The sequence below is a fragment of the Pristis pectinata genome, chromosome 14, assembly GCF_009764475.1.
Source record: "Pristis pectinata isolate sPriPec2 chromosome 14, sPriPec2.1.pri, whole genome shotgun sequence".
Classification (NCBI taxonomy): Eukaryota; Metazoa; Chordata; class Chondrichthyes; order Rhinopristiformes; family Pristidae; genus Pristis; species Pristis pectinata.
The window spans coordinates 47,855,678-47,883,539 of NC_067418.1; the positions used below are offsets into that span (position 1 = coordinate 47,855,678).

Sequence of the window (27,862 nt, forward strand, 5' to 3'; positions counted from 1 at the left end):
CATATGAAATCCAAATGTTCCACGATGGAACCCAAACGACACTTCAGTGTTTACTCGGTAGTGACTTCCTCACCCCGAAAAGCATCCGAATCGTGGTCGTCCACACACAAATACCTGTTTCCCTCTACAGGTCAGCAACAAAGTGAACTCCACCAGATTACTTCCAACTTCCATACATGGATTTCTGTGGCAAACACAGTTATTGTTTCTCATCCATCGATAGAGAAAACAAGCAGGCTGGTGTCTCTCTCCCTTCTCTCTCTCTCTCCTTCTTCTTCTGACTTCTTCAACAACGTCATTACGTCCTTTATCTTCTATTGACGTAAGCACGCCCCACACACACATACACACACACTCTCTATCTTAAAGGGACTTTCACTGAGTCTGTAACACTCCTTACAGACAGCGGTGGGAATTGAACCCGGTCGCTGGTGCCGTAATAGTGTTACACGAACTGCTACACATTTGGACAAATGCTGCTAATATCTTCCACTGGGCGGCAATGGTGTGGTGGTGTGCAATTTGATCTGGCTGAATTGGATCCAATTTATTTAGTGGTCCGTGTATTGTGGACTGGACCCCTATTTAAATTGTAGTCTGTTTGAATTTTTGTTCCCACAGTTGAGAAACAGGCCAAAATAATTCGATAAAATACCTATATCAGTACAGGCAGGCCCTTGACCTATCCCCTAATATGCTGGCAATGCCAAATTTATCTCATCACTAAATGCTTGCATCTCTGTCCATCTCAGCCCCTCATCCAGAGTCTTACTTGTCCATCTTATTTTAAGAGGTGCTGTCTCCCTGAGGTTAAAGGACACAACTATTAAACTGTGATCTTGGAGCAGAGGTTCCTGGACTTTGCTGCCTCGCACTTTAGTGATTTGTTTCTTTGTCTGCGCCTTTCCCACTCTCTGCCTTACCGATCAGTGTCCCAGCCGCCTGTTGGAAACTGGGCCTTGGCAAGGAATACTTACAGCTACTGGCTGCAGACTGATCATTGAGGGTGACACAAGAGACTGCAGACGCTGGAACCTGGAGCAACAGACAATCTGCTGGAGGAACTCAGCGGGTCGAGCACCATCTGTGGCGGGGGTGGGGGGGAGGATAGTTGACGTTTCAGGTCGAAACCTGGCATTAGTCCTGACAATTCCTTCCCCACCCCTTCCACAGATGCTGCTCGACCCGCTGAGTTCCTCCAGCAAATTGTTGATCATTAATAATGCTGTATTAGAAAATATAGCCCTATTGTCCTAGTTGGAGAAATGGCAAGAGGAAACTTCCAGCTTAACATATTTAAACGTCTTGCAGGTTTAGGCCTGGGTTAAAATGACTCAACAAAATAAAAAATATTGATGGCATAATGAACATATTTGGTGGCTGGAAAAAATGTTAAATGTGCAGAGGATGTGACCACAGTACAGAGTAGTTAGGGCAGGCATGGTAGTGTAGCGGTTAGCGTAATGCTTTACGGCGCCAGCGACCCGAGTTCAATTCCAGTCGTCTGTAAGGAGTTTGTATGTTCTCCCCATGTGTCTGCGTGGGTTTCCTCTGGGTGCTCCGGTTTCCTCCCACATTCCAAAGACGTACGGGTTAGGAAGTTGTGGGCATGTTATGTTGGTGCCAGAAGTGTGGCGACACTTGCGGGCTGCCCCCCAGAACAGTCTACATAAAAGATGCATTTCACTGTGTGTTTCGATGTACACGTGACTAATAAAGAGATCGTATCTAGTATAGGAAGGGGAACTGAACTGCTGTTGTTCCATTGTGATTCAGTGTGTGGTGTCTCTCTTCCTGCAGACAGCTTGACTGCCTGCGTCAGTTGGTGGTGGTTCTCTGTGAGCGCTCCCAGCTTCAGGACCTGGTGGAATTTCCTTACATCAACCTTCACGATGAGGTATGGGAGGCCCGCGGAGAGAGGGAGGTTGGGGAGGGACTCTGCGTATGGCTGGACTGATTATTCTGCACCGGTCCTGATCATCCCGTCGCTGCTCGATATACCACTCTGAAAATCCGTGCAATCACCTTGGTGTTGGTACAAGTTAGTATTGTGTGTGCATGGATTATCCAATGGTTAAAAGCACTGGACTTGATGGTAGCAATGCCACATTCAATGCCGGGAGGGCTCGATGGAGCAGCCGTACTAGTATTGAAGCCTGAGAATGTGAATGAGAGGGTTGCCTGAGGATTGAAACTTCCCACTTGTTGTAGTACAGACGATCTCGGGGTTTGGTTCCAGGCTTCAGGCCATCCCTGCTCCCTGTGTTTCAGGTTGTTGGAATCATCGAATCTCGTGCCCGGGCTGTGGACCTCCTGACCCACAACTACTACGAGTTGTTGTACGCGTTCCATGTCCAGCGACACAACTTCAGGAAAGGTAAAGTCTGGGCCTGTGCTCTTGGTTCCTCGTCTCATGACCTTTAATTGCCAAATATACTGGCTGTGCTATCAGTCTGGGGGGTGCGGGGGAGGGGGGTTGCATAGCACTAGTTCAATCACGGTGCAACACCGAGTCGGTCATTGTACTCTAATATCCATATAGTGTAGCATGTCACACCATGGGACAAATGGTCACCCCTTCCTGTACACTGAGGTGTACTTGACGTCATGGTGTAACACTCAACAGCACATACACTGAGCTGGTATTCCCTGTAGGCTCCTGACTATTAGATAAAAGTCTACAGGTGTGCAAACCTACCTCAGCCCGCCTGTCCTTTTGTCCAAGCTGGCTCCACATGGTCTGTATGTCACTCTCTTCCCACCGTGTGGCACCAGCATCAAACTGCTCCGGGCCCTTCCATCACTCTTGTCTGCTGGAGAGCAACCCCAGATACCTCGTCGCCCCTGCCAGGTTGTGCATCTGAGGTAGGACGCATCCTCGCTCACATTGGATTCGCCCGAGGGTCTGTCAGTGGCCCAGCGTTCCTTGGCAGTGCCATCCATGGACGAGGAGTCAGCTTGTATTTGGCGCATGGTAACTGACACTATATCACCCGCGCCTCAACAGACGTTGCTGTTCAGTTGACATTCCCGCATAAAACTATTTTCTGTGATTAAATGTTGGTGAAGAACCGAACCCTTGCAGAAGCTCCATTCCCCAGCCATTGATTCTGTCCCTCCCACTGGCCATCATCTCTGGATGAAGTGGTAGTTTTGGGCTTCAGCATCTTATTTCACGTTGAGCTGATCGTCGAGCCCACGTCGTTCCTCCTAATCCCCCTTCCACCTCAGAGAGTACTGCTTGCTTCAGTCTCTGCAGTCGGGTCCAATATCCTGCTCACTTCATCATTTTATTCAAAGTCTGAGTTTATTGTCACATGCACAAGTACATGTGTGCACAGGTGCAATGAAAAACTTACTTGCAGCAGCATCACAGGCACGTAGCATCAGATAAGCAGCATTCACAAGAAAAACATAAATTAAGAATTAATTATACACAATTTTTACATGAAAGAACACAATTCACAAGAAAAAACGTAAAGTAAACAAATTATACACAAGTTTTACAAGGACACAAAAAAGTGCAAAGTGATCAAAGTATTGCTAAATTGTGTTGAGTACATTGGTTTATTATCCCCACTTGTACTGAGGTACATTGAAAAACTGGTCTTGCATACCGTTCATACAGATCAATTCATTACACAGTGCATCAGGGTAGTACAGGGTAAAACAACAGAATGAAGAATAAAGTATTACAGTTACAGAGAGAGTGCAGTGCAGGCAGATAATAAGGTGCAAGGCCATGATGAGGTAGATTGTGAGGTCAAGAGTCCACCTTATCATATTAGGGTTGTGCTGGTTGGTTCAAGAACCAAATGGTTGAAGGGAAGTAGCTGTTCTTGAACCTGGTGGTGTGGGACTTCTGGCTTCTGTACCCCCTGCCCGATGGTAGCTGCGAGAAGAGATCACGTGGAAGATGTAATCATGCTGGTAAGACCGGCATTTAGCACTAATTGTAAAAAGTAAAACAAATAGCAGTAGTTCTTAGATGGGAACCAGAGCAAAGTTCCCAGGCTCCTTGACCATGCACTTGGTCAAATTCTGCATCAAGAGCTAGCGCTTTCTCCTTTGGAGAGGAGGAGGATGAGGGGTGACTTGATAGAGGTGTACAAGATGATAAGAGGCATAGATCGAGTGGGACAGTCAGAGACTTTTTCCCAGGGCGACAATGGCTAACATGAGGGGACATAATTTTAAGGTGATTGGAGGAAGGTATTAGGGGATGTCAGAGGTAAGTTTTTCACACAGAGAATGGTGGGTGTGTGGAACGCAGTGCCCACAGATATTGTGGGGGCAGATACATTAGGGACATTTAAGAGACTCTTAGATAGACACGTGAATGAGAGAGAAATGGCAGGGCTATGTGGGAGGGAAGGGTTAGATAGATCTTAGAGCAGGATAAAATGTCGGCACAACATGGTGGGCGAAAGGCTGTACTGTGCTGTAGTGTCCTATGTTCTTAAGAGCGGTTTTGCCTGACTTCTGGAAGTTGGCTTCTTTGTCCAAGCTTGGACCGAGGCAGTGATGGGTTTTGGAGCAAGTGGTCCTGTCAGAACCCCAACTGCATGTTAGTGAGCAGGATATTGGCGAGAAAGTGACACTTAATAGAACGATAGGCTGGATTAGCCTTTGCTTAATTTTTCCTCGGAAGGCACACAGTCTGCAATGTTTCAGTGGGGGGGCCTGCCATTGTGGTGGTTACACAGGAGCAGCTCAGCAAGTTGTGAAGCACTAAGACAAGATCTTTATTAGTCACGTGTACATTGAAACACACAGTGAAATGCATCTTTTGCGTAGAGTGTTCTGGGGGGCAGCCCTCAAGTGTCGCCACACTTCTGGCGCCAACATAGCACGCCCACAACTTCCTAACCTGTACGTCTCTGGAATGTGGGAGGAAACCGGCAGCACCCGGTGGAAACCCACGCAGACATGGGGAGACGTACAAACTCCTTACAGACAGCGGCCGGAATTGAACCCGGGTCGCTGGCGCTGTAATAGCGTTACGCTAACCGCTACACCACCATGCCTGCCCATTTCAGCAATGCACTAGGCTGTTATTTGGGCTGCAGACTTTGGATACGTCAATGTACTTGACATTTCTTGCAGTCAAATGGAATTTCATCTAATTGTGTGAATGCGATGGTTGGGACCCCGGGAAGAAGCTAGCGTTGACTGTCTTTTCTCGTCCAGTTAAAGGTGATTGCAAATATTGTTTTTCTCACTTGTCCTGTTTCTGCCTCCGTCAGAAGATTATGATCGGATGGTGCCACCTTATCTTTTTCTGGGAAAAAAACATCTCGACCATGGCTAGATGTGGCAGGACTGTGGAGCTCTGATCTGATCTGTTGATTGTGGGACCACTCAGCTCCCTCTGTAGTATGCTGCTTCTGCTATTTGGCATACAAGCAGCTCTGTTTATAGCTTCACCATGTGGGCACCTCATAGGCTCCCTCTGATTTGCAGCTCATTGAACTTTTCATTGGTTCCCTGGTTTGAAGTAACAAGAGAGGGAAGGAAGCGGCCACCATGAGGTTTACAGATTGTGATGGAGCACCGTGGCTCATGGTTCCACACTTTTATCCCTTTCAACGTGCTGGTAGTGACAGACGATGCGAGGAAGTATGTCCACATTGTGAATGGGAACCTCGCTTCCACAAGTCCTGCGTGCTTTGTGGCCTGTCAGTACCATCGTGGTTGGGCTTCTATGTCACATTCAGATCTTCTTCTTTGTTCTTTCCCCATCCAACTGACGTCCAGATAGGCAGCTTCACATAACGCTTTACAGCGCCAGAGACCCAGGTTCAATTCCGGCCGCTGTCTGTAAGGAGTTTGTACGTTCTCCCCGTGTCTGTGTGGGTTTCCTCCCACATTCCAAAGACGTATGGGTTAGGAAGTTGTGGGCGTGCTATATTGCTGCTGGAAGCGTGGCGACACTTGCGGGCTTCCTCCAGAACACTCTATGCAAAAGGTGCATTTCACTGTGTGTTTCGATGTACATGTGACTAATAAAGATCTGATCTGATCATCCTTCAGGGTTGGGTCAGTAACACTGCTGCCTGGCCACTCTTGGCAATGAACATTGAAGTTCTCCAACCAGACCACATTTTGTTTGCTCTTAATGTTTCATCCAAGTGCGTTCAACGTGGAGGAGAACTTGCTCACGAGGTTTGAGGCTGGTGTGTTTCTCTGTCTTGTCTGTGACTGATGCCATGTGGTAAAGGGATGTGGGTACGTCAGCTGAAAGGGATGACTCAGAGTACAGCAAACGCGCTGAAGCTTGAGCAGTTTGCGGTGCAGCTCCTGATCTTTGACAGAAGAACCTTCCAGCTACTGAAAAGGAGAAATTTGAAGAATCGATTGTACTTGGTGTGCCTTGGACTTGTCTGAGTCAATGCAAGTTAGACGTCTAGGTCTTGGAACTTCTTTTGATTCGAAGTGGCTTGCTGAGTCATTTCCAAATCAGTTTAAAGTAACAACATTGTGCTCGGTGGAATGCTGCCTCATCTTGCTCAGCTGAACGAGCCATGTATTGCATTCACTAATGATTTGTTACACAGTCTGGTTTGAATGACAGACTTCTATTTGATTCTTGTGCCTTTTTGCAAACCATCTAACGTATTCCAGATGGGGAAGGAGGGTTGCTTTAAGGACAAGTGTTTGGCTTGTATTGGGTGGATGAAGGGGTTGCGTTTAACAGTGTTGTTGGCATGGTTGGGCTGGGGTGAACTGGTAGATGGAGCTGCCACTGCAACTCGACTTGTTTAGGCAGTTCTTGATAACTTCTCTCTCTCTCTCTCCCTCTCTCTCTCTCTCGCTCTCTCTCTCTCTCTCTCCCCTATTGTCTCCCAGCTGGGACAGTGATGTTCGAATATGGAATGCGTCTGGGCCGAGAAGTCCGCTCTCTCCAAGGTCTCCAGAAGCAAGTGCACTGTTATCTGGTGGGGATAAATTGTTTGCGGCAAATCCGACCAGAGTACGCCTGGATTGTGCGGCCAGCCTCCGGAGCCATGGTATAAGAATGTTCTTCAACGTGCTACTTATAATTGAGGCTCTATGTCCAGTACCCCTTATTATGAGGAGAGACTAAGGGAGCTAGGGCTTTACTCTTTGGAGAGAAGGAGGATGAGGGGAGACATGATAGAGGTGTACAAAATATTAAGAGGAATAGATAGAGTAGACAGCCAATGCCTCTTTCCCAGGCCACCAATGCTCAATACAAGAGGACATGGCTTTAAAGTAATGGGTGGGAAGTTCAAGGGAGATATCAGAACAAGGTTTTTTACCCAGAGAGGTTGGGGCATGGAATGTGCTGCCTAGAGTGGTGGTGGAGGCAGGTAGATTGGTCAGATTTAATAGATAAGCATATGGAGGAATTTAAATAGGGGATAGTCTTAGGCAGGGTTTAAGGTCGGCACAACATTGTGGCTGAAGGGCCTGTATTGTGCAGTACTGTATGATTCTGTGATTCAATCAGCTAGTGAGAACATATGTCTACCAACTTAAGTTGTCATCTAGAAGGGCTGACAGCTGGAGTACTTGTGTCAGGTGAATCGAGCAGTTGTGCCTGCTCCCTGGAGTTGAGACGAAATACGAGCGGTCCCATTGAGGCGCTGGATCCACACTTTCTGGTGGACATGTGTTTCTGCTAAAGACCTTGAAGGTTTTGGGTTTTGTTAAAGCGATGAGCTCTAAAGTGAGGAAGTTCATAGTGAGCTTCTCTTTTTTTGAAAACAAAAGTGCTGGATGGCCCTTGGCTGAGAGGCGACAGGGCGAGAGAGTTCGATGCACTGCACCATGTGCCGTCTCCATGGCTGCACTCATCTCTTGCGGCCCCATGAATCCATATGCACCCCCCAAGCCCCTCTCTTCCTCAGGCATCCCATTAGAGCCAACCCGCAGATGGGTTACGGGCAGTGGGTCTAGAGGCCTCACCCTGAGAGCCTGTTGGCAGCTGAGCTGCCACACTGAGCTGCTTTTAAATGGCTCTGAAGCTCCGACACCTCAGCACGCTCCGCCCAAGGCTCTGTGCCATGTTCAAAGGTGAAGTAGGGGGTCAGATGGTCTTCCAAAGCGTTCCTGATGTGCAGGTTCCAATCTGGGACCTGCTTCCCACTGTGCAGTGCTCACTCCCTGCTGGCAGTTGTCTCCAGGACCACCGGCAACATACCAGTACATCTCAGGCCATTGCATTACAATTCAGTAATGTTCAAATCGCAGGGATGCAAAGGCCTTGACGAGGGATGTACTTGGGTGAGTGACTTCAGTTACGTAATGAAATGGGGTTCGTTCCCCTTAAAGGAGAATATATTTAGTTTTAATGGAAGTGTTCGGAGTACTGGCTTTTGTTAAAGTCGATCAGAGTCTGTGACCTGATATTGCAGAAATACAGTGATTGACAAAGGAGCCAAAGGCAACCTGAAGCCATTGTTCAAAACGGAGAGTTGTGATTTGATGTATACCATCTGAAAGGTTGGTGGAAGCAGGTTCACCAGCAGCTTCTGACAGGGAGCTGGATAAATGCTTGAAGGAGTACAAATTTTACAAAGTTCTGTAATTAATTTTCAGTATCATATGAATGACCAGAAACAAAATAATGTACCATTATAGGAGCTCGGTGTATGTGCCTCAGGTTAAGAGCTCTCCATTTCGTTGCAGTCTCCGGTCTATTTCCCAAAAGCCATGTTTTGTCAGCTTATTTTCTGGTTTCTTTTGGAAGTGCTGCCCTGTTTAACTACTGTAGTCCAGGTCATCACAACTTGCAGTGCAAATAAAATCCCCACTAGCTGCTTTGCCAGTTATCTTAAATTGGGGCCCTCTGGTAATGAAACCTTTTGCCTCTAAAAATAGTCTCCCGTTACTTCTATCAATTCTTCGTTTTCCTGGTTTGTTTGCTCTGAGGAAGCAGTCCTGATCTCTCGCCCTCTCCGTGGAACTGAGGTCTGTCCATAAATTCCATCCTCTGTCCAACTGACCAATCTGTCTTTCTAAATTCTTGCTGTCCTCGTGATCTACAATTTGAATCTTGTCTCGCTTGCGCACAAATCATTATCTGCCCATATTTTTCCATGTGCTGCTTAGTTTTGTCCTGGATCAAAAATACTAAATGTTTTCCCACTGTTAATCTGATTGGCGTGTAATTGTGGTTCTGTTTCTTGCGCAGAGTTGGAACGTGCAATCCTCCAGTCCTTTGGCACCACTGCAGAGTCCATGGAGAATTGAATAAATGTGACAGACCTTTTGTATTTGACCCTCGCTTACCTCTGAAACCACCTCATCTAAATTGGGGCACATTTCCACCTTCAGCACTGGCAAGTTTTTCATTACTATCCCTCCTATGAAATTTGCTGAGCCATCTTTAGAGAAGGCAGATGCAAAGTACTGCCAGTACCCTAACCATGCCCACTACATTGACAGCGTGATCTCCTCAGGGTTCTAAACACTCATGCCTCTGACTACAATAAAATTATAAAGGCTTTGTTTCCCATTTATATTGGATTGTCAAGCACTCTGTCCTTCATTCCTTTTTAATGTTCTCTACTGAACTATGAACGCAACAATTACCATTTTTCATTTTAAACTTGTACATCTTCAGTCATCCTGCCACTTCCTCCCCACTCCCTTATAAGTGTGATTTATGCTGTACTTTAAGTCCTCCTTTTGCTTGCTTCATTTCAAGCTACGTGGCCCATGTCCCTTTTCAGCTCGCTGCACGTAGCCCCCTCTGGCTGAATGTTTTCCACATTTGATGTCTACTTTCCCTAAAGCTAATTCTGTGTTCACTGTTCACGACCCATGCAGCATTACTCCCCAGAGGTAAATGCAGCATTGCTGCCTTTGGTTGACCTAAAAACGCACTGAAACCAGAAATAAACTGACAAAACGTGGCTTGGGGAAATAGACGGAGACGTCTACGAAATAGCTCTTAACCTGAGTAACATTTCACTGCCTCCTCATTCTTTGTCCTTGGATAGTTTCAGTCCCCCAATCTCATTAATGAGAGGTTCTTGCATCTTTTAACTATTTGACTGTCTCAGACTATGTTCTATGATTAAGATCTCTTTATCAGTCACATGTATATTGAACCACACAGAAATGCATCTTTTGCGTAGAGTGTTCTGGGGGCAGCCCGCAAGTGTCGCCACACTTCCGGCGCCAAACAATCCCATCTTAGTTGGCCCACATTTCCCTTCTCCTTCCTGGCATTGACATCCTTAGTATACATTTGTCATTGTAAAATTTCCTTTATTTCTTAGTTGTAACCAAATTCGAACCTTCAAGTACGTTGTCCCTTTTTGTTCTTGCACTATGACCAATTCTGCCACACTGTGGTACATTTGTTCTCCAGAATATATTGTAACTAGGAACATTGGGTTTGGGAATACTAATTTGTTGAGGGCATTTCCATAAAGAGCCACAGTAAAGTGGTGTGTGTCAGCTTCTCTGTGCCTTCTGACGTACACTTTGCAATGCAGAAGGCGGAAACAAGTTGCACTTGCCACCAAGAATAGAGTACAAATGTGCAGGGCTGGAGCCAAATGCACGTTGCATCTGGTCCCACAGCTTCAAGCTGTGTTTGCTGACCATAGCGGCAAATGTTTTTTTTATCTTAATGCGGTTACTTAATTTCTATCACTTAAATATATGTTTTAGGTCTATTTATTTATATGGATTTCCTCAGCACTATTTTCATGTATTTGAATAATTCTGATCAGAGACATTTAAAACAAAAAATTGCAAAACATCAGGAACCTGTCAAGGTATTTGTCACCAAGCGGTCTCGAACCTCCAGCTGAGGCCCAGTCGTTGCTCACCACTGTTCTGCCCCATGGCATGGCTCTGGCAGTCAGGCCTCCAGGGTGACTAAACCCCTGGGATTCCACGGTTTAAGTATAGTTGTGTGGGTAGTGCAAGCTGCATTGATCCACCCTTGTTTGAGGTGTCAATTATAGTGCCACTTCATCCTCGTCCCATCTGCTGAAAGGGCATCAGATTCATTTAATACCGTCAATGGATTTATGTATACGAACAATCCCATCTTGATTTACCCCACACTTCCCTTCTAATTTTGAAAGACCCTACGCTAATGCAGTTTATTTTTCCCAGTTGTCTTCAATCCAGTGATTCTTGCTGGTAGAAACCTTGTTTAAACCTTTACCCTCAGTATAATATCCCTGAGAGGACTTGCTTCTCGGTGGTGGAGTCAGATACAATCACTGTTTAAGAGACATTTGGACAGGCACAAATAGGCAAGGCATTGGAGGATGCAGACTTAGTGCAGGCAGATGGGCAAAGAGGTCAGCATGGATATGATGGGCTGAAGGGCCTGTTTCTGTGCTGTACAACTTTGTAGTGCTTTAGCTGGTGGCCAATGGCCTATATATACTCCTAATCATTGCATGTTTTGTAAGATCCCTTACAAGAAATGCAGCTAGAAACTTCTTTTAAAAAAGAACTGCTTGATGCAGTTTCAGGAGATGTAATTGGCTGTTCTTCTGTGGCCAGATCAAATACATTGGAACATTTTCTTGTGCTTGCATACACTCAATATTGCTGTATGGGAGACTACAAAGTTGTGGTTGACGCTGCCTGTTCAGTTGAGAGCTGATGAGCATTCGGAATGTTTGAAGGTGATGGCACTATTGATGCTGAGGTGTGGCAGCAAATACGATTAGGAATCAAGGTGCATCTACACTGGCAGCATCATAAGGAAGTTGCTATGGGTTTCTTGTGGCACAGTGTCTGGGTACCACGTGGTGTTGTGCTTCTCATTGTCTACTTGGGTCAATCCCAGCCTCTCTTGCTTGACGACTGGAGGTGTTCCACAAAATGACAGGTGTCAATCAGCTGAAATCGAAAATGGGTTGAGGCCTTGTCTAAATCCATTTGTTCCCCCTATTTTGTTTATCAGTTTATTTTTAATTAAGAAGCCAAAGAGGACCAATCTCGTCCCCGACCCCACCTGTACTAGGCCACAGCTGAGATGAAGTAACCCAGAGGATGGATTACAGGTAGATGGGGCGGTGAAGAAGGCCTTTGGCACGTTGGGCCTTCGTCAATCAGGGCGTTGAGTATAGAAGTTGGCCTGTTATGTTGCAGTTATACAAGATGTTGGTGAGGCCACATTTGGAATATTGTGTTTACTTTGGTTAGCTTGCAATATGAAAGATGCCATTAAGCTGGAAGGTGCAGAGGAGATTTACGAGGATGTTGCCAGGTCTCGAAGGACTGAGTTATGGCGAGAGGTTGAGCAGGCTAGGACTTTCTTCACTGGAGCGTAGGGGAAAGAGGGGTGATCTTATAGAGGTGTATAAGAGGGACATCGATAGGATGAATGCTAACAGTGTTTTTCCCCAGAGTGGGGGAATCGAGAACTAGAGGATGTTGGTTTAAGGTGAGAGGGGAAAGATTTAACAGGAACCTGAGAGGCAATCTTTTCACCTGGAGGGTGTTCGGTACATGGAACGAGCTGCCAGAGGAAGTGGTTGAGGCAGGTACACTAACAACATTTAAAAGGCACTTGGACAGATAACGTGGATAGGAACAGTTTGGAGGGACACGGGCCAAATATGGGCAAATGGGACTAGCTTAGATGGGAATCTTGGTGGGCAAGGACCAGTTGGGCCGAAGGGCCTGTTTCTGTGCTGTGTGACTCTGGTTATTTAGCTTCCAGTGCAGTCTTAGTGTTCATTTTAGTGTTGTGTTACCATTTTAGTGATGAACAGGGGCACTTCACTGAGAATCTAAAATTACATCATTGGTGATTCCTGCACACTTGAAGGGGCACTAAGTTTAGTAGTACACGGCGGTGAGTGATATGCCTCGATCAGCTGAATCCTAATAACTTGGTGGATGACGTTCCCAAGTCTTTAAGGAGTGAAGTCAGCAAACACGTGTATGTGCAAATTGTGGTAGGAGTTGGTTAACTGCAGTGGCAGTCTGAGGTAGTGCCAGGGGACTAGAGGGCACTGTGCTCAACGCGCTGCATCCCTTGGGGACGGGGTCGCTGTGGAGCACCTTGGTGCTGGGGCCGTCTGTGTAAACCTTTCTCCCTGCCAACAGTACGAGCGCCCCGGGGCGTCGCCGAAGAGGAGCCACGACGGGGAGTACACCGCCACGCAAGGTGAGTCCCGTTATTTTGTTCCGGCCTTTCTTTTCACTTCAGGCTGTCAATGAAAGAAACCTGCTAGAACTAATTTTGAATGTTTCTAAATGCCAATGTTTCAGCTTTTGAACATCGATGTGGTTGAAAGCTGCTTCATGTGTAGTGCAATGAATGTATTTGGTCATTCTGTATAGTATCTGCAATATATTTCTCGATACTGATTGCTGCCTTGCTGAAGTATTCGGGTTACTATACCACTGCTCTGTGGCTGTGCATGGTCCAATGAGTTACTCTTCCTGGGACCAATGGCAGCAGCTGTCTCCTACATTATGTTTTAATCCTTTTTCTTCATGGTATTTTATCATTTGACAAAGTTGAGCAGACTTCTGGTCTGGGTTTTTGCTGGCACCCTCTTGCCTGCCTCGGAGAACCACGTCGTCGTGCAGTCACGGTCATAGGATTATGCAGCTTGGAAACAGGCCCTTTGGCCCAACTGGTCCATGCCAGCCAAGATGCCCCATCTAAGCTAGCCCCATTTGCCAGCATTTGGCCCATAACCTTCTAAACCTTTCCAATCCATGTACCTGTCCAACTGTCTACTAAAGGTTGTTATTGTATCTGCCTCAACCACTTCTTCTGGCAGCTTGTTCCACACAGATATTGCCCCTTGTGTAACAAAAAAAAATTGCCCCTCAAGTTCCTATTAAATCAATGCCTCCATTACCACCACTTTAAAACCTTGGGATGCAGGTTATCGGGTCCTGAGCAACTTTTCACATTTTGTCCCATTATTTTCTCCAATACTATTTTTTGTAAGGAATGCTAATTACTTCCAGCTCCTCATTCACTCCAGGCCTGTTGTTCTCCACCATTTCTGGGAGGGTTTAGTGCATCGTCTTTCTCATTCCCCTCTCTGATTTGCCCCTACCATGGTCGGCAAGAGTCCTGATGCATTCCTCGTTGGTGGAGCCCTACACGGTATCAGAATTGATCCGTGACTGTGCAGCAGATTCCAGAATGCAGTCGGTGACTCGTGTCTTCCTGCCTCCACGGTTACTTCCGATTCCCCACAGGATTCAAAAGGCAACTCAGTCAGTGGCTCACCAGTGAGGTGCCCTTTCCCATGACCAGTTTGATGAATGGGGCCGCGCATATTTAATAGGCAAATCACAAGTGGGCAGGGTCAAAGAAAACAGGCGGCACAGTCGGAGCTGTGAGGGGCCATGTCCAGAGCGAGAGAGATTCCACTGCCCCCAGCGCCCATAATCTCTAATTGTGGCAAAGTGCTGTTGTACAGTGAAGGGTTGGCCTGCAGCCGAAAGCAGCTTTGAGTTGTACAGCACGGAAACAGGTCCTTCAGCCCAGCTGGTCCATGCCGACCAAGATTCCCATCCAAGCTAGTCCCATTTGCCAGGGTTTGGCCCATATCCCTTTATACCTTTCCTATCCGTGTACCTGTCCAACTGTCTTTTTAAAAAGTTGTTATTGCATCAGCCTCAATCACTTCCTCTGGCAGCTCGTTCCATATACAGACCACCCTCTGTGTAATTTTTTAAAAAATGTTTCCTTTCAAGGTCCTATCAAATATTTCCCCTCTCACCTTAAACCTATGCCCTCTAGTTCTTGATTCCCCAACCCTGGGAGAAAGACTTGAGTGCATTCACCCTTTTCATGCCCCTCATTGATTTTATACACCTCTTAGTCTCCTACGCTCCAAGGAATAGTCCTAACCTGCTCAACCTCTCCCTATAAGTCAGTCCCCCGAGTCCTGGCAGCATCCTTTTAAATCTTTTCTTCACTCTTTCCAGTTCAATAACATCTTTCCTATAGCAGGGCAACCAAAACTGGGCACAATACTCCCAAGGGCGGCCCCTTTGCTTGTGCTTTTGTGTGTCATGTCTGCAGGTGAGGAAGTTGGGGCAGTGTCCCGGATCTGGGAAGATGGTGTGCTGGACATTGGGTAGCACGTATTGAGGGCTGAAAGTAGGGCACATCGTGCTCTGTACTGAAGGGTGTACATGGTGAGGGAGGGACAACGATGTGTGTGGCAGGGTGGGGGAAGGTTACTGTGTGTACTGAAGCGACGACGTGCGTGGAGTTGCCCGTGACGTCGTTTAACAGACGGATCTGACCTGTACTTTCAGTCTGCCGTCAGATTGACATTGTGGAGTTGAAGGACTTGGAGAAAGAGTACATGTTGGCCCGTACTCGACTGGACCTCGTAAAGCACGATCCATCATCTGCAGCAGTAGCTGGTAAGACCAGAAACACTGCCCGATGAAGTAGTATCTTCCCTGCTGCGCCTTATTAGCGTCATGCCTTGTCTTTCAGGAGACCTGTAATTAACCAATTCGACACACATTGGTTTATTGTCACATGTACTGAGATACAGCAGAAAACATTATTTTGTATGCCATCCATACAGATTTCATTACAACAGTGGATTGAGGTAGAACAGGGGAAAACAGTAACAGAATGCAGAATAAAATGTTGCAGTTACAGAGAAAGTGCTGTGCAGGCAGACAAGGCCATAACGAGGTCAAGTGTCCATCTTGTCATACTAAGGGAACATTCTTATAACGGGTAGAAGCTGTCCTTGAGCCTGGTGGTACATGCTTTCAGGCTTTTGTATCTTCTGCCCGACAGGAGGGGGAGAAGAGAGAATGTCTGGGGTGGGATGGGTCTTTGATTATAAGATAAGATCTCTTTATTAGTCACATGTACATCGAAACACACAGTGAAATGCATCTTCTGCGTAGAGTGTTCTGGGGGCAGCCCGCAAGTGTCGCCACGCTTCTGGCGCCAATAGAGCACGCCCACAGCTTTCTAACCCGTACGTCTTTGGAATGTGGGAGGAAGCCGGAGCACCCGGAGGAAACTGTTGGCTGCTACGTGCAGTTTGAGATTTTAATAGTTCTGTTATACAGAGGTGCACTTTAATGTTCAAGTCTGTCGGTCAGTAACAAAAGTGACTGGCTTTTTTTGAAATGTAACATGGTGCCTAATCCTTTCTTTACCTAAGAACATAATTGGGAGCAGGAGTAGATCATTCAGTCCCTTGAGGCTGTTCCACACATTTTACATGAGTCTGATCTTGAAACCAGCCTCTCCTCCTCTAGCTGCCTTGGTGAAGCAGCCGGCATAATCAAAGACCCCACCCACCTGGGTCATTCTCTCTTCTCTCCTCTCCCATCAGGTAGAAGATACAGGAGCCTGAGGGCACGTATCACCAGGCTCAAGGACAGCTTCTACCCCACTGTGATAAGACTATTGAACGGTTCCCTTATACAATGAGATGGACTCTGACCTCACGATCTACCTTGTTGTGACCTTGTACCTTATTGCGCTGCACTTTCTCTGTAGCTGTGACACTTTACTCTGTACTGTTATTGTTTTTACCTGTACTACCTCAATGCACTCTGTACTAATTCAATGTAACTGCACTGTGTAATGAATTGACCTGTACGATCGGTATGCAAGGCAAGTTTTTCACTGTACCTCGGTACAATAATAAACCAATACCATTTCCTTGCCTGATCCCCATTTTCCCTTGATTATGTTAATGCTCAGAAACCTATTGATCCTGATGCAGGGTTTTGACGTGAAATGTGGACAATTCCTCTCCCCCACAGATGCTGCTCGACCCTGCTGAGGTCCTCCAGCAGACTGTGTGTTGCTCCAGATTCCAGCACCTGCAGTCTCTTGTGTCTCCTATTGACCTCTATTTTAAATGCAGTCAGTGACCGAGCCTCCACAGCTCACTGGGTAGAGGATTCCAAAGCTTTGCACTCTCTGGGTGAAGAGATTTCTCCCCATCTCAGTGTTAAATGGTCTACGCTTTGTCCTGAGACTCTTCAGCCAGGGACATCATGTTGTGTGTATCTACCTCGTGGAGCCCTCTTTTAAAAAAAAATGTAGGTTTCAATGAAGTCACCTCTCATCTGACTAAATTCGAGAGTATGTAATCCGTGTCTAGTCGACCTTTAACAGAACTGCCGTCCCTGGGGTCTCAGTCTGGGAAATCTTTGCTGTACAACACATATATTCTTTTTAACATAAGGGGACCAAAATTGTACATAATAACCAGGTGTTGTCTCACCAAGGCCCCATATAATTGTAGGAAGACACCTGTACTCTTGTATTTATATCCTCTATCAGCGAAAGCCAGTATACCAGCTGGCTTCGTGACTGCCTTCCTAATAGCGTTGAGTTCATTTAAAGCTTGTCTGATAAAGTCAAAGCCCAGTCCTTGCATCATCCTGTTTCAGTGCGACCCTCTGCCACTCCACAGTCTGAGGTAACAGAGCTGTGTTAACCATCTGAACGCTGCACTGGCTGAGCCTGCTAACTCGCCAGAGGCGGAATGTCCCTTGTCCATGCTATAATACAGGATCGAAACCTCCGCAGACTTTTTTGGGTGTCACTGGAAAGGCGGCATTGGTTGACCACCGCTTGGTTGGTCTGTGCTCTTGGCTTCTTTGTCCGGTCGCTAGAGTTGACCAAAGCGGGTGGTATTGGAGTCACATACAGGATAAATCAGGTGGGGATGACCGGTTTCTTTCCTTAAAGGACATCGGTGAGCAACAATCCAATAGCTTAATGGTTACCTTCACTGCTTAAGTTTTTAAGGAAAGTTTAATTCAAATTCATGGCTGGCTGGCTGGGATGTAAATTTATGTGGACTTTTAGTCCCAAACATCATCTCCATAATTTATAGCTTAAATGTATGATTCCTTCTGCAACATACCCGTCTGCACAAATTGTAAGTCCATCTGTGTAGTCTCTTGCTTGATGGATGCTCAGTATTTAACCCTCTGTTTCACCACAGGGAATGCCTCAGCTGAGGAGATCGTGGCCTTGCTCGTCCAAGTGGGGCTCTTTGATACGGCCATCTCCCTGTGTCAAACCTTCAAACTCTCGCTCACCCCCATCTTCGAAGCACTTGCCTTCAAGTAAGTGTGGGATAAGCTGATTTAGAACACAGAACCTTACAGCACAGTACAGGCCCTTCAGCCCACAATGTTGAGCCGACATTTTATCCTGCTCTAATCTTAATCTATCTAACCCTTCCCTCCCATATAGCCCCCCATTTCTCTATCATTCACGTGTCTAAGAGTCTCTTAAATGTCCCTAATGTATCTGCCCCCACAACCTCTGCAGGCAGTGCGTTCCACGCACCCACCTCATCCCCCTTATACCTTCCTCCAATCACCTTAAAATTATTGCCTCCTCGTCGCCCTGGGAAAAAGTCTCTGACTGTCCACTCGATCTATGCCTCTTATCATCTTGTACGCCTCTATCAAGTCACCTCTCCTCCTCCTCCTCCTCTCCAAAGAGAAGAGCCCTAGCTCACTCAACCTATCCTCATAAGACATGCTCTCCAATCCAGGCAGCATCCTGGTAAATCTCCTCTGCACCTTCTCTAAAGCTTCCACATCCTTCCTACACTGAGGCAACCAGAACTGAACACAGTAGGCTGATCCCCTCTCTTGTCGATCAGTATCCATTTGTGCTCTGGATCACTGTGGAGGTTGAAGTGAACATGCCACTCACAGGACAGAAACCTGGAGGGTGCAGTCTTCTGTGTTTTAGTGGGTGTTTTTTTTTCGTGTTGGTGGGTTCTCATCAGTCAGAAGTTGGTTGAGGAGAGCTGCTCTCTCTCGGACCTGGAAGGGGCTGGCTCTTTCTCGACGGCTGAGTTTGCTTTGTAGGTTCAGCAGGAGGTCCCCATCACGCTTGTGGCTTTTTTTTAAATGGTTCCATTCTTTGTTGATTTTAAAGCATTTTAGTATATTCTTAGTACAGTGTAAGAAACAGGGTACAGCATGGTAATGCCACTGCCTCACCGATCCCCTGCGGATGAGACGATTAGGGCAGGGTCCCGGATCTGGGGAAGAGGGGGTCGTACCTGCTGAGGGCTGAAAGTGGGGCACATCCTGCGCACCTCCCGCACGCGTGGCTTTCTGCTTTCCTTCCACATGCCAGAGTTGTTCAGGCAGGCTAATTGGCTGCTGTAAGTTACTCCTTGGCGACGTTAAAGGAGAGTTGCTGGGCATGAGTGAGAGAGAAGTAAATCATAGAACTACAGAGGAGTGGGGTGAAATGGGGCTGATGGGATGCTGTGTGGGAGCCGGCATGGACCTGATGGGCCAAATAACCTGATGCATTGTTATAAGTAAACGTGGGAGTGAGTGTGTTTTAGAAGTTGGGAGACCTGTGTGGGGTTGTGTATGGCAGAGTCTGTATTACCGTGTAGGCTGAAAGTGGTGGCTTTCAGTGTGTGGCTGTATACGACAGGATGTGGGAGTGATTGCAGCAGAACCTGTTTTATTGCAGGAAGGTGGAGCTGAACAGGAGATCCGATCAGTGTTGTGCAGGGACAGACTGTGGGCCTGAACAGGGCAGAGTCCTGAGCTGTTGGTGTCTTGCGCTTCTCACCCTGTTATTTATACAAGCAATCTGTTCATAAGGTCGATCTGGGTCAGCTGGAGGCTGTTAATCATTTAATGTGTTTGGGGCTGAAGTCATCTGAGAGCCTCATCTGGTTACCATTGCCTGTCTCTCAGCGTCAATGGGGGCTATTGTTGAAGTTCCCACACATTTGTAGAATTGCATGTAATCTGTATTGAAGTTGGTTGCTGCACCATGTACAATTCTGTACTCTCTTTCAGATGCATTAAACTGCAGTTCAGTGGTGAGACAACGCAGTCTGCCGCCTGGGACTGGCTGAAAACAAATCAGATGCCTTCCGTGATTGCAACAAAGGAATCTAGGTATGATCGAAGGGATGAAGGTCAACTTTGGGGAGGGGAGTTGCCGCCGGGGCCACGCCCTTTGACTGAAATTCTCACAGTCACGTGCACCTCCTGATATTGGTGAATTCCTGACATTTCAAATTGCTGGCAAGGCTAGTGCTTTCTGATTGTCTCTGATAGCCAGGGTAGTAAGCTGTGGCCCGGAGCCATGAACATCTGTGGTACATTGTTTTAATATTGCAATGGAGCGGTTGACTAAGCGATCCGAAAGGGCACGAGAGTCGACAGCACTCTTGCGGATCTGAGGTCAAATCAGCTGGATTGGGTAATCCACAAAAGAAAATTAAATAAAAATGGAAATTCACAAAAGAACCGCAGGAAATGTTGGGAATACTCAGCGGGTCAGTCTGTATCAGTGGGAAGAGAAACAGAGTCAGTGATTCCGGTCGGAGAGCCTTCATCGGAACTGGAATGTTGACTCTGTTTCTCTTCCCACAGACGCCGTCTGATCTGCTGAGTGTTCCCAGCATTTTCTGTTCTTATCTTGGACGTCAAATAAAGCATTCACCTGCTTAATGAAACAGTTTTATCTTTCCCAGTGAGGATAATTCCACCCAGAAAGATGTCTGCAGTGTATACGTCATTAGGTGAGGCATCCCTGAATTGTACTAAAGGCTTGAGATGAACTAAGATTCTGAAGAAAAGTCTCCAGACATCTCCAGCTGGCAGTAGCTCCGTAGTGTTCTTGGGAATAATAAATAGTCTAAAATGATAAAAGGAAGTCCAGCCTATGATATTGCGCAAAGTCAAAGTGGAGTTTATTGTCACATGCACAAGTATACGTATGCACAGCTGCAATGAAAAACTTACTTGCAGTAGCATCACAGGCACATAGCATCAGATAAGCAGCAGTCACACACAACGAAACAAATTATACAAGAAAGAACACAATTAGAACAAAAAGAACATCCACTGCAGTGCAAAGTGGTCATAGTTTTGCTATACTGAGGCAGTGATTAGGGTTGTGCAGGTCGGTTCAAGAACAGAATGGTTGAAGCGAAGTAGCTGTTCTTGAACCTGGCGGTGTGGGGCTTCAGGCTTCTGTGCCTCCAGCCAGATGGTAGCTGCGAGAAGATGGCATGGCCCCGGGTGGTGAGGATCTTTGTCAGATGTTGCCTTGAGTTAATATTTCAAGTCGAAGATTAACCCGGTATCCTTCGCCACAGGTGCTGCCTGACCTGCGTGAGTATTCTTGGCACTTTCTGTAAACATGACAACCATCCCGCAGCAAAAGCATTATTAGTCGGAAGGAGAGTTGTTGCCCAAGTCCCTGGGAGAACTCTGTACTCCTCTGTCGTCCCATGGGATCTTTAACAGTTACCTCATCAATGCGGGGCCTTCGTTTGATTGTTTTCAGTAATTGAGTTCAGTGGCATTTTGCCTCTCTGGGAAGGAAGCCCGTTGTAAGATTGATCCTTTTTGTTTAGCAGAGTACTGCCCAAGGTCTTCGTTCTTGTAAGAAAGCATTTTTCTGATCGAACCTCCTGCCTGTTCTCTCTCTCCACTCAGTGCCACTAATGAAGCCTGGAGGTTGCTGTCCTCCTATCTTGACCGCTACCAGTCTAGCAGTTCACAGTACCATCACTGTGTAATCAACAAACTCCTGTCACATGGAGTGCCACTTCCCAACTGGCTTGTTAACAACTACAAGGTAAAACTGCTGCTCGCTTTTCACTTTGTCTTGAGTAACTTAATTGAGAGTTACTTTCTCGCTTGGACTGTGTGACCCTGTGCATCAGGGCGTCGTGATAAGAACAATCTGGATGCAAGATCTCCCTTTACAGCTGATCAAACTGTGTCTGACTGTCTTACATTTGTAAGTTTCAAGATTATGGGCAGCTCACCAAATGAGTTAGATATAATGTAACCAGGCAAGCAAGTGTTTGCATGATATAATTGTTTGGAACGGGATTACTGCTCTCTTTAACATAATGTACACAAAAACACCAGGAGCAGGAGTAGCCACCGAGCCCCTCAGTCCTGCCCTGCCACTCAATGGCTGGTCTACACTGGCCTCAACTCCTGTGCCATCCCTTCGTATCCCTCTCTTCCTTGACCTTCCGAATAATTATCCCATTTCCACTTTAAACACTTCTAATGATCCAGCTTCCACTGCCGGCTGGGAGAGAGGATGACGGAGGTTCACCACCCTCTGCCAGAAGAAATGCCGACGTGCCTCGGTTTTAAATCTTGTAGTTATGTCCCATTGTTTGAGACTCCCACCAGTGAAAACATCCCAACGTCTACCCTGTGAAGCCCTCTTTGGATCTCGTATGTTTTGAATAAGGTCTCCCCTCATTCTTCTACGCTCCATGGAATACAGGCCCAAGCTACTTAGTCTCTCTTGGTGGGACAACCCTCTCGTCCCAGGAATTCTCCTGGTGAACCTCCTTTGGACTGTCCCCAATGGACTGTCTCTTTTTTTAGGTAAGGTTTCCTATCAGTCTTCCAGTTTTAAATCTTGTAGTTATGTCCCATTGTTTGAGACTCCCACCTTCCAGGCCTCACCAACACCCTGTACAACTGCAACAAAACCTCCCTATTTTTTAAATGATGTTTGCCTTTTTCGTTTAATGACAACACACCTCGCTTTCTTGAGCCTGTTATCATCAGTGTATGACCCGCCAGTAGTTCCAAGAGAGTTGGCAGGCTCTTGGGTCTGATTTTTCAGAATAGCTTTAAGTCTCTTCACGTAGTGAGTGATTTTATGTAAATAATTTTCCCTCCTTGGGCTACAATGAGGTGAACTGGATTATCATCAATGTTTAGGCTTAATTGGTATTGGTTATCAGTGTCACATGTACAGTGAAAAGCTTTTTGTTTTGCGTACCATTCAGACAGACCACGTCGTACATAATTGCATCAAGGTAGTAAAAAGGAAACAGAATGCAGAATATAGTGTTGTAGCTAAGTGCAGCGTAGGTAGACAGCTGTAGCTGAGAGACGTGATGTTTAGAATGCAGCTTTTGGTTCTGTTGGGGCGGGCTGCCCCCTCTTAGCACAATATTTGAAAGCAAATGGGATTCTGGAAGGCACGGTCCCAAAGGATTCGGGTCTGCCTTTAGAGAATGTGGGTACACGCCGGCAGGTGGTAGAAGGGCCGATGGGAGTGGCCGGGATATCAGACTTGGAATCGGAGAGGAAACGGGACGGCAGGTGCAGCTGGGACACAAGGCAGCTGGGACACAAGACACCTCGGGTCTCCAACTTTGCAACCAGAGAACATTGCTGGAGATGACAGTTGTGGTTTGGTAGGTGTCACTGTTGTCATTGGCTCATAAGTCAAGTCCCACAAGACTTCAACGCAGAAGTCTAAGCTTAATTATTGCAGTACTGAGGGACGTTGCACTATTGGAACTGATTAGAGCTGAAAGCTATACAGCACGGAAACAGGCCCTTCAGCCCAACTCGTCCATGCCGACCAAAATGCCCACCTAAGCTAGTCCCATTTACCTGTGTTTGGCCCATATCCCTCTGAACCTTTCCAATTGATGTACTTGCCCAAATGTCTTTTAAATTTAATTGTACCCTCCGCTGCCACTTCCTCTGGCAGCTCGATCCGTATACCCACCCCCCTCGGTGTGAAGAAGTTGCCCCTCAGTCCCTTTTAAATCTTTCCCCTCTCACCTTAAGCCTATGCCCTCTAGTTTTTGATTTCCCTACTCTGGGGGTGGAAAAGACTGACCATCCACCTTATCCATGCCCCTCATAATTTTATAAATCTCTCTAAGGTCAAAACTGACATTTTAAACTGAGATGCTTTGCTTTCACCTGGGTGCAATCCCATGCCTCTATTTTGGGGGGGCGGGGGGGGGGAGTGTGAGCGCTATCCCAGTGTTGGACAGTGACTCCTACTTGGGTGTTTAGGGCACAATGTCCAATGTGCAGGTGACACGAAACCCATATTGTACTGTGAGCAGGTTGGTGATGGACTTCAAGGGGCTGGTGAAATTTAATGGCTGAGAAATTTAAAATGTTACACTCGTTAGGGAGATTGAGAAGAAGTGATGCAAAGCAAAGAGGTACAAGAGCAACTCTCTGTGTTATGGTTTGTCTGAAAATGTCAGAGCAGGTTGAGAAATTGTTTAAAGAGCCCAGAGGATCCCTACAAAGACGAGGAAGTCGTGATGAACCTTTATACGACACCGGTTCGGCTACACGGAAGTACAAGGCGACCCCTGCATTACGGAGGGGTTGCGTTCCTAGAAAACCATCAGTATTGCAATCTTCCGTAGCATAAAACCCTGCTTCCCAACAAATCCCGTGTTGTAAGCGGAGATGTGTTCGTACGGGATGCTTTTTCTCTCAACAGTACTGATGATACCTTAAGCCACTGGCTCACTGTAGGGAGGGCCACTTAAGAGAGAGCCATGCCAGTTTCCAAAGTGAATCTCTTAAGTGGTGAGCAGCTGCATTTGGAGACACAGCAGCTGCTGATGCTGCGCAGGCCCCACAGCTTTGGCTGTTGCATAAGGTTTTCCGCCAATGTCGAACGTTTGTAAAATTTTACATCAGTGAAATTCCTTTCCATGGTCATTCAGGTTTCCAACGTGCACTTGCTGGCCCATTTCAGACACCTTGAGGGTAAATAACATGGAAAACGCTTGAAAAAACCTGCTTGGCAGCAAAATGAACCCACCGTGCTAAAGTCACATTATCTGAGCATGCGGCAAGACATCAGAGATGGGGAAAAATAATCAACAAAAATGTTGTTCCATTCACATTATATATTTATTTACTTATTTTCCCCCCACATATGTTCCGTATCTCGGATCTTTGGGCAGTAATTTGTGAATTCTGTAAAGGGCGGATTTACATAGACCGAATGGCCGTAATGCAGGGGTTGCCTGTACTGTGTTCAGTGCTGCACTTTAGGAAGTGTAAAGGCTGAGGAGTGGGCTGAAGGGACTTACTCAAAGGATTGGAAGGTTGAGGGACGTGTGTGCATAGACTGGAGACATTGGGGCTGTTGTTCTTGGGGGTGTAGGTTGCAGACAGATCCGACGGAGGTATTTAAAATCATGAAGGGTAAAGAGCGAGGAATTATTCCTGTTGGTGGAAGGATCAAAAGCAGGGGCTAGTGAGAGTGGGGAAGTCCAAGTTGAGTTTACTGTCACGTGCACAAGTACATGTACTCACAGGTGCAATGAAAAACTTACTTGCAGCAGCATCACAGGCACATAGAACAGTACAGGCCCTTCGGCCCACAATGTTGTGCCGACGTTTTATCCTGCTCTAACATCTATCTAACCCTTCCCTCCCACATAGCCCCCTATTTTTCTATCAGATAAGCAGCATTCACAAGAAAAACATAAATTATGCACAATTTTTACAAGAAAGAACACAATTAGAACAGAAAAAAAGCAGTCCATTTTAGCACAAAGTCATCTTAGTGTTGCAATACTGAGGTAGTGATTCGGGTTGTGCCGGTTGGTTCAAGAACTGAATGGATGAAGCGAAAAGTAGCTCTTGGCTGGAGAGACTTTGAACTGTCCCCGAAAAGGCACCATTTAAATCCAAATCCGTTTTTAATTCTTAATGCTCAGACAGATAGTGGATTAACTATAGGTGGAGTGACCTGTCGTGTGTGTGTGTGTGTGTTTATCAGGTACCAATTTTGTGGTGTGTGTTATCATGTACCAATTTTTTGTGTGGTGTTATCATGTACAACTTTTGTGTGTGTGTTATCATGTACCAACTTTTGTGTGTGTGTTATCATGTACCAACTTTTGTGTGTGTGTTATCATGTACCAATTTTTGTGTGTGTTATCATGTACCAATTTTTGTGTGTGTTATCATGTACCAATTTTTGTGTGTGTTATCATGTACCAATTTTTCTGTGTGTGTTATCATGTACCAATTTTTGTGTGTGTTATCATGTACCAATTTTTGTGTGTGTTATCATGTACCAATTTTTGTGTGTGTGTTATCATGTACCAATTTTTGTGTGTGTTATCATGTACCAATTTTTGTGTGTGTGTTATCATGTACCAATTTTTGTGTGTGTGTTATCATGTACCAATTTTTTGTGTGTGTTATCATGTACCAATTTTTGTGTGTGTGTTATCATGTACCAATTTTTGTGTGTGTGTTATCATGTACCAATTTTTGTGTGTGTGTTATCATGTACCAATTTGTGTGTGTGTGTTATCATGTACCAATTTGTGTGTGTGTGTTATCATGTACCAATTTGTGTGTGTGTGTTATCATGTCCCAATTTTGAAGAGTTTTTGTCTTACACCAGAAAGAGGATGTGGCTGGACTCCTGCGTCTATACCTGAACTACGACCTGTTGGAGGAAGCGGTGGACCTGGTGCTGGAGTACATCGATGCATTAATGGGGAAGGGGCACCAGTACTTCGGCATTGAGGTGAGCGTGGAGCATGCCTGTGGGATTGGGTATGTGGCAGTTGCAGGGAATCCCCTTCCAGGCCAGTGTAAGATGATGCACTACTGAATGTAGCAGCTAAATACAAACCAATCGTCCTCTCTGAGTTTAAAAAAAACCTCACCCCTGGACTCTCCACCAATCTTGACCCAGCATAGCTACAGATTACCTCATTGTTCATAAATATCAGAGCAAGGTTGGTATAAATATCAGAGTGGTTGGGGCACGGAATGCCCTGCCTGGGGTGGTGGTGGAGGCAGGTACATTGGTCAAATTCAAAAGATTACTAGATAAGCATACGGAGGAATTTAAAGTAGGGAGATATGTGAGAGGAAGGGGTTAGATAGTCTTAGGTGAGGTTTAAGGGTCGGCACAACATTGTGGGCCGAGGGGCCTGCTGAAGTGTTCTAAGGTCACCTTCTGGCCCCCACTGTGCAGCTCTGACCCAATCAGACCCATGTCCCTGTTCAAGCATTTATTCAACACTTTGGATAGTTGTTGCTGGTTGCTTCCACCATCCCTTTGGGCAACCCATTCCCAACGAGAGCAGCTCTGCTGTATCGACCAGTGTTGAAGCTGCCCTCCCGTTATTCAGCCAGTTGTTCCACCCACTTTCCATTCCAGCCTCTTCCACGTTAGAACCATTACAACAGCTTCCCATTGCCTCGATGCACCAGCTGGAGCCGACCGTTCTATTTCAGCTGCCTGTTCGACGGTTTTGCACATCAGTTGGGCCATAAAATATCATGCCATTTTTTCTTGCAGGCAATTTAACTCTTCCTACAGTGTACCATACATCACCTGCTCCTGTTTCTGATGCCCTCCTCGCCCCCCCCCCCCCCCCCCCCCCCCACCTTAGATGTTCTTCTGTGTATGTTCAGTCTGTTCCTTCAGTTGAAGGAAAGTACTTTTAAACTCTCTTTAATTGGTTACTTCCCCTCCCCACAGTACATTCTGTCGCACGAACTGGGGCGATTGAGCATGCACTGATAATTCAGTGTCCTGAGGCGTCTGATGTGCTCAAAGCTGCAGTAATCCACAGGAGGGAAAGGGCAGGCAGGTCAAATACTGAGCACAGGAGCCTTCTACAAACCCGCTACTCAACCATGGGACACCTGAGGCACACCCACCACCCGTTCTCTTAGCTGAAGCCAGGCAGCTTTGCCCACTTGAGCTAAAACCTGCTCTGCGTACAGGCACTTCTCTTCTCATGCCTCATGGGCACCCTCTCCCTTTTTCTCCCACTACAGCAGAGTAATGTGTAGATTTTGGACAGGGAGGTAGAGGGGGAAGCTCCCTTAGTGCTTTGTCAGAAAGTGGAACCGTCTCAGAGTCTCAAATCCATATTAACTAGGCAAAGGGCTATTAATTACTGAGACACAAGAAATTCTGCTGATGCTGGAATCTGGAGCAACACACAAAAAGTGCTGGAGGAACTCAGCAGGTCAGGCAGCATCCGTGGAGGGAAATAAACAGTTGACGTTTCGGGCTGAGACCCTTCATCAGGACTGGAAAGGAAGAGGGCAGAAGCCAGAATAAGAAGGTGGGGGGGAGGGG

At 46.4% G+C, this 27,862-nt stretch overlaps 1 protein-coding gene across 1 annotated transcript in view; it reads left to right on the forward strand.

Moving 5' to 3' along the window:
* nup160 (nucleoporin 160) overlaps positions 1–26,374 on the forward strand; it is an 82,050-nt gene extending 55,676 nt beyond the window's left edge. Inside the window, exons 26-34 of the mRNA XM_052029712.1 lie at positions 1,801–1,897; positions 2,272–2,377; positions 6,850–7,010; positions 13,060–13,120; positions 15,247–15,357; positions 17,931–18,054; positions 19,774–19,875; positions 21,427–21,568; positions 26,162–26,374. Of these exons, the coding sequence (XP_051885672.1) occupies positions 1,801–1,897; positions 2,272–2,377; positions 6,850–7,010; positions 13,060–13,120; positions 15,247–15,357; positions 17,931–18,054; positions 19,774–19,875; positions 21,427–21,568; positions 26,162–26,374 (1,117 nt within the window). The remainder of the gene's footprint in view (positions 1–1,800; positions 1,898–2,271; positions 2,378–6,849; positions 7,011–13,059; positions 13,121–15,246; positions 15,358–17,930; positions 18,055–19,773; positions 19,876–21,426; positions 21,569–26,161) is intronic.
* The last annotated feature ends 1,488 nt before the right edge of the window (positions 26,375–27,862 follow it).